This window comes from Apis dorsata, unplaced genomic scaffold (assembly GCF_000469605.1).
Source record: "Apis dorsata unplaced genomic scaffold, Apis dorsata 1.3 scaffold_326, whole genome shotgun sequence".
Lineage (NCBI taxonomy): Eukaryota > Metazoa > Arthropoda > Insecta > Hymenoptera > Apidae > Apis > Apis dorsata.
In genome coordinates, this window is record NW_006263594.1 from 19458 (window position 1) to 25804 (window position 6347).

Consider the following 6347-nt stretch of genomic DNA (forward strand, 5'->3'; position numbering starts at 1 on the left):
AAGAGAAAGTATCTCAATTTCGCAGTTCAAATGTGCAATTCGAGTAAAGATGGATTCTCTGATGGTCCCTCAGATGATGTCGATGCTTGAATCGTTTCTTGCACCAGGCGCATTGAAATCTTGGCCCGACACCGCATTCCAATCGTAAATGTCTCGTTAAGTTGCACTTGTGGGAATAAGTACGACCGCATTTCGGACACAAAAATGGTGGCCCGTCCTCCAAATCCTTCAGCATCTTCCAAACTGCAACATTTTTTTTAAGCATACGATGAAACGTTTGATTTGAAAGATTTTATATCGAAAACGGATAGTAACTCGGCGAAAGATAATGAGATAAAGCGATTTCACGATAAATATATCGAAATATTAATATTAACTTAGTGAAGAAGGTATACAATAAATTCGAGGAATTCTTACATTGAGCCATGCTATTGCGAAAGAAACGCTAATTTCTTCTCCTCTCGTGATGATCGTGCTAGTTTGCTTCGAAAAATTTTTCTCTCATCGTTTTTTTACAAGACAGATTTCTGGCATGCAAATTACTCAACATCTCTCGATCGGTAAAGTAAAAGAATTAGATCGTGGAACACATGTTTCGAAACGGTTTTATAAGAAATATGGATATTTGATACGATGAAATTTGTTTATACAAGCATGCTATCTATTTTGATGATGATGTATAAAATCAATGATACAGAAAATTAATTTCTCCATGAGAAATCGTATTCTTATCGTAATCTTATTTTTTTTTTTTTTTTTTTTTTTTTTGATACAAAATAATTTTATTTTCACTATTGTGTACAATCGTAATAATTTCATTTTTACTCGTTATAATCTAATGTATCTTTCTATCTTCTATCTACTTATATATAGGCTTCTTCTATCCCTTGCATTAATTATATACATGTATATATCCATGTATATATATTCATTGTATATCTCATATACAAATATACAACCTCTTACCTTCGTTTCATCTTTTATTACCTTTCTTTTACTCCTTTACTTTATTGTCCTATATATATATATACCTATATACTTTCATCTTAAAATTTACAACATATGTATAACAATTTTATCAATATATTCCAAAAAAAAGGCAGTGAATCAGTCTATACATGGTAACATATCAACAACTTGATATCAGAGATCACCGTTTAATTAGAACTATATACGCACATTAATTATATATTAAGATTCATTCTGAATGATTTCTCTCTCTCTCTCTCTCTCTCTCTCTCTCTCTCTCTCTCTCTCTCTCTCTCGCTCGCTCTCTCTTTCGCTCGCTCTCGCTCTCGCTCTCTCTCTCTGATTGTATTTAAGTTTTTTGATGAGTTCTCATGTGTAAAACCAAATTATGCTTGTGCTTCGACTTCTTATGACAAATAGGACACTCGAATTGGGGCTCCACTCCGCACTCGAACCTAATATGCCTGTTCAACGAGTGAGGCCTCGAATAAGCATTGCCGCAACGTGGGCAAGAGTAGCTGGAAGGATCGCGAACGCTCGCTGTTCCATGATTCCCCACCGGCGGGATCTCGTCCACACCGTTCTCCATAGCCAACTTCTCCGTGGCAACGAATTCTTTCAGGCAATTGCCAGAGCTTGGTTGTTGCGCTTTGCCGGTCGAACACTTGCCATTCTCGAAAACCACCTTGTTCTCTGCCATCATTTGATTTTCCGCCATCAGTCGAAGATACAAGGTCTGGTATTGATAGTACCATTCGATCGCTGCGCTTGGCGAGTACTTCCGTTCTAGAAAATAGATAACAGAATCAGATATCTGCGCTTGTTCACCTATTCCCCCATTCGCTTCCAACGATTCGCGTCTCACATTGGATGGTTACATTGCTAGTTGTCGCACAAGGATTATCGATGAAGAAGGATGGACTTACACAGAGCATGAATACATTTAAACGATCACCGTGAGAACAATCACACGTTGCTTCGAGTTGCAACTTCTTTTTTTTTATTTTTTCTTTTCTTAGACTTTGTCGATCTTCCCGAGAAGAATTCGAAAAGTCTGAAATGTAAAGTTGCAAGTTGTTATTTGGACATAGAAATCGCGAGATTTAATGTTTGGTATAAGTTGAAAAAATTCGAGTGAAAAATCTCGATGCTTTCGTATTATTTCAAGTGAAATAGTTTAGTTGAAACATAGGAATGAGTGGCAATTTGACTTCGGCAACAATCGGACGAGATCGGTTCGGGAGCTCGGGAGCTGAAAGAGGAGGGAGAATATCTCGCTCGATTCTGTCCGAGTTTTGCCGATTGGTGCCGAAGTTTTTGACTCGCAAAATGATCCTATCAACAGAGATAGAATGTGAATTTTTATGTCCAAATATCGTGAAACGCAATTTATCTTATCCATATTTTGTTAGATTTCTCCTTTTTTTTTTTATATTATCGTGTTATATTAAATGAAACCCGTAAAATGAGGTTAAATATGAAATTGATTTTTTTTTTTAGGGAATGACACATATATAAGATTTAGGCTCACCACAAACAAGGCTTAATGTTAAAGATTAGCACGTTAAGTTTTTATATAAGCATAATAACACTTTTCTTGCAACATTTAAGAATTTGGTTTAGAGTTTTTCTGTTTTTCTTTTGAGTTTTCCTTTCTTTTTTTTTTTTTTTTTTTAACTCAATTATTTATTTATTTCGCAAAATTAGCGCGATTCGATCGTCGATTCGAATACAATATGCAACAAACGGTTTGATAAAAAACAGTGGACCAATAGGAAAAAACGATGCAATACGATAATAACTTGCGTTTTATTAAAATTTAAAAATAATTCGATGATTAAAATAGTTATCGATGTTTGTTAAAAAATATAACAAGTAGTTGTGGTTCCTGCCATTTACATACAATTCTTACCACAATTTACTAATTGCTAGAAAATTACTGGTTCAGGTATCGAAACTTATTTGCATACTTACGAGTAAAAATCGAGCACGAGCATCGCAGGATGCAACTTCATCGTTGTAATCGACACTGATAAGTTTTTATAATCGAAAAACGAAATTTGACCATTTTATTTCGTTAGTTTTGATGAAAACAATGATGACCAAAATCTAACGTGCAACAACTTCTTTTCAGGAATATTTCAACGATCATTTGTTTTCTTGAAAATTTGAAACAACGATACTCATTCGTTATTTAAAATCACAAAATTATTTCTAAGAAAGAGGAAAAAAAAATCTGTCCGAAAAAAAGGAAAAATTTATAAATAATAATTCTTCAAACGTATTCTAAAAGCAGTCTTATTTCGATTAACATTTCTAAAATATTATTTCTCGTAAAAGAAACAGTCAAACAATCGGATTTGAGTATTTTCACATTTTTCAAGGAACATTTTCGCCTTTCGACAAATCATGATATAAAAATATTTCTAAAAATTATAAAATCGTAAAACAAGAGAAGTTCGCTGTAATATTAATATTGACATTTATTTAACGAGGCTTGGGTATTTTGTGCCGTCCTTGATAATGCTCGTTCAATTTGTACTGGTGATAGAATTTTTTTGGGCACAATTTGCAACAAAACTTCTTCTCCTTGTTACCACACTCGACCCTCTGATGCCTCAACAAACTGTCCCTCCACTTGTACCTCTTCCCACAACCGAAACAAATGTTCATCAGGTTGCTCCCATCGCCGCGCAAATATTTCATTTCGTCTTTTTGGGATAAATTCACGTTGGCCGAGTAAGGTTGGAATCCCGATGGCAAACCATAAGGCAGTTGCAACGACACGTAGGCATCTGAAATTCAAGAAAACAGATAAACCGTTTAGAAAGCACGGCCCCCTTTATTCGTCGCACGTTGTGCGTATAAATAGCGAAAGAATCTTTTTTTTTAGAAGCGTAGTTCGAACCGTTGCGCAACCTTTTTTTTTTTATACAGGTTTCTCACAGCCAACCCTTGATAACCACTAAACGATATGTAAAAATAATTGGATCATTGGAGTGTTACCATCGAGTGATATGCGAGTAATCCAATAACTATAAAAAAAAAATAAACGTACGATATAATTTATTTTTGTCGAAACGATTTTACAATCGGTTTGCTTTTTTCAAATTTTTACGAGGGGTAATCTACTGCGATACCAAGCGAAGCGTTGCGCCAAGGGGTTAATAACGTAAGATAAATGATGGGAACAATTTTATTCAAACGAAAAATAAAATCCATCAAATTGTATCCATCAAATTGATTATTACATTGATTATCATTTTGAAAATTGTGAATGGATTATAGAATAGAAAATAGAAAGAGATAAAAAAAAAAGAAAAACAGAATATTCGTATTGCAATTTGGGACGCAATTTAACGACGACTTGCATGGATGCAGTTTCTTATTCTACGGATTTTTCTTCTCTTACGTCGCTATTCAATAAGTTTGGGAAAAAGAAAAAAAAAAAAAGATAAGCTTGCACGTTAAAAAGTTGACACAATAATAAAACCTACGATAACAATAATTATGACTTAAAATTATTTTAATTTTACTTATTTTTAATCCTTTAAAGAAGCCAGAAGACGCGTTTTTACAAAATTGCAAATTTTGCGAAAACTTTCTCTTATAAATCCTTAAAACAAAATGGTGAATCGAGTCCATCGAGAGAAAGATTCGAAGAAAAAAAAAGAAAGAGAAAAAAAAAAAAATTGAGATTTTTAATCGTGATAAGCGTAAACATGATTTCGCAGCTCGTATCGGTACTTAAACTTTTTGTCGCACAAATGGCAGGAGTATTTTTTCTCCGTGGTCCCACAATCGACCCTTTTGTGCCTTCTAAGACTGTCGTGCCACTTGTATCTCTTTCCACAGTCGAAGCAAACGAACGGCCCGCCAACGGTGGCAACGTGGGATTTCGATTGGTAACGTTGATCGATGATTTTCTCCAGGCTCGTCGATCCCCCAATACTCGAGTCAAAAGGGTTGAAATACGAGGAATCCTCCTCCTCCCCAATCGTGCGAACCCTTCTGTTCAGCATCAACAACGCGTTGTACTCTTCCATCTCTTCGATACCTGCGGGAAAAACGTTCAGTGGTATCGTTTCCACTCAATGAAATACAATTAATCGTAATATCGTACAATCTAATAAGGATTAGGATCGATCGAATGTAATCTCCAATGTAATTCAATGTTCGTTCGTTCAATGTTTAATAGACGCATAAATGGATAATACAAATGCATGATAATAAAGTTGAAACAAGCATAAAATCGTCACATTACATGTTTCTCACAACATTACTTAGTCCAATGAAACCATTTTTAAAATTCATTTTTCTTTTCTTTTTCGTTTTCGATCGAAAAGGAAAAAAAAAAAAAAGAAGTAAAAAAAAAGAAAACACGAGATGATCTATCAAATTTCGCAATTCACGACAATTTCTCACCCTCTATCTATCTCTTTTTCAATTTTAAACACAATTTTAAAATTCAATTTCAAATTCGCTTCCTTTCGCGAATTTCGAGAACGAAAGACCGACAAACGCAGAAGAAGAAGAAGAAGAAGAAGAAAAAAACGACAAGACATTCGATGTAACAGAAAACAAAAGAAAAAAAAAAATAAAAATCTATTCGTTCTCCATTAGGTGGTCGATTTGTCGGTGGCTGCAGCGGCGCCCTCTTTGTCGCCGCAAACTAATCTCTGATGCCTCCTCAACGTGTCAAGCCTCTTGTAACCCTTGCCACACTGATTGCAATAGAACTTTTGCCTATGCAGCCACTCGACCTCCTCTTGAAGCTTCTCCAACGAGGCGTCGCACTTGGCCTGGTGCCGTTTCAGGCTGTCCATCCTCGTGTACGCCCTGTCGCAACCGTCGCAACGAAATTGTTGATGGGATTTCACGTTCTTCCGAAGGATGCTCGTCTCCACGGTGTTCAGGATGGACGAGTCGCACAGCAAATAATTCATGGGCAATTGGCCGTGGAACGAGATCTCGCATACCTCCACGTCGTCCTCTTGATCTTTCTCCGAGTAGCTCTCCGACTTCTCACCTGCAAAGAATACATTGAACCGTTACAAACGGGCGCCCCCCTATTCGGCATAGTTTCGCTAGCTTTCTCGTTTATTTTTTTATTCTTTTTTTATTTTTTTATTCTTTTATTTTTACTTTTATTATTATTATTATCTTTTTCTTTTTTGGATAAGAGGATAAGCATGCGTGTTGTGTCTCGTTATTAAGGCGGAATTACCTTTCGATTTTGCAAGTTTAAAAGCTTTTTCGGGAGATATATTCGCGAAAAAACAACTTCGTTAGTAATTTATGGGGGTGGGTGGGGGTGGATTGTGGGGGCGAGCGAGAAATTTTCGAAGAGAGAAATTTCGTTCGAACGGATCGGTGGG

The 6347-nt window shown here is 35.7% G+C and overlaps 3 protein-coding genes across 3 annotated transcripts in view; all 3 read right to left on the reverse strand.

Annotated features, from left to right (window-relative positions):
- Positions 1–6: 6 nt before the first annotated feature.
- On the reverse strand, positions 7–757 carry LOC102680005 (zinc finger protein 776-like). The gene is made up of 2 exons (XM_006617739.2): positions 418–757; positions 7–243 (listed from the first exon to the last, which is right to left on the reverse strand). The coding sequence occupies exons 1-2, from the start codon at positions 425–427 to the stop codon at positions 14–16; spliced, it is 240 nt and encodes a 79-aa protein (XP_006617802.1). The 5' UTR covers positions 428–757; the 3' UTR covers positions 7–13.
- A 561-nt stretch (positions 758–1318) lies between these two features.
- Positions 1319–5015, reverse strand: LOC102679870 (zinc finger protein 202-like). The gene is made up of 3 exons (XM_031511530.1): positions 4769–5015; positions 3462–3764; positions 1319–1755 (listed from the first exon to the last, which is right to left on the reverse strand). The coding sequence occupies exons 1-3, from the start codon at positions 5013–5015 to the stop codon at positions 1319–1321; spliced, it is 987 nt and encodes a 328-aa protein (XP_031367390.1).
- Positions 5016–5588: 573 nt separating this feature from the next.
- The window catches only part of LOC102677490 (zinc finger protein 135-like), a 4486-nt gene continuing 3727 nt past the window's right edge, over positions 5589–6347 (reverse strand). Inside the window, exon 3 of the mRNA XM_031511474.1 lies at positions 5589–5998. Coding sequence (XP_031367334.1) covers positions 5589–5998 — 410 coding nt within the window. The remainder of the gene's footprint in view (positions 5999–6347) is intronic.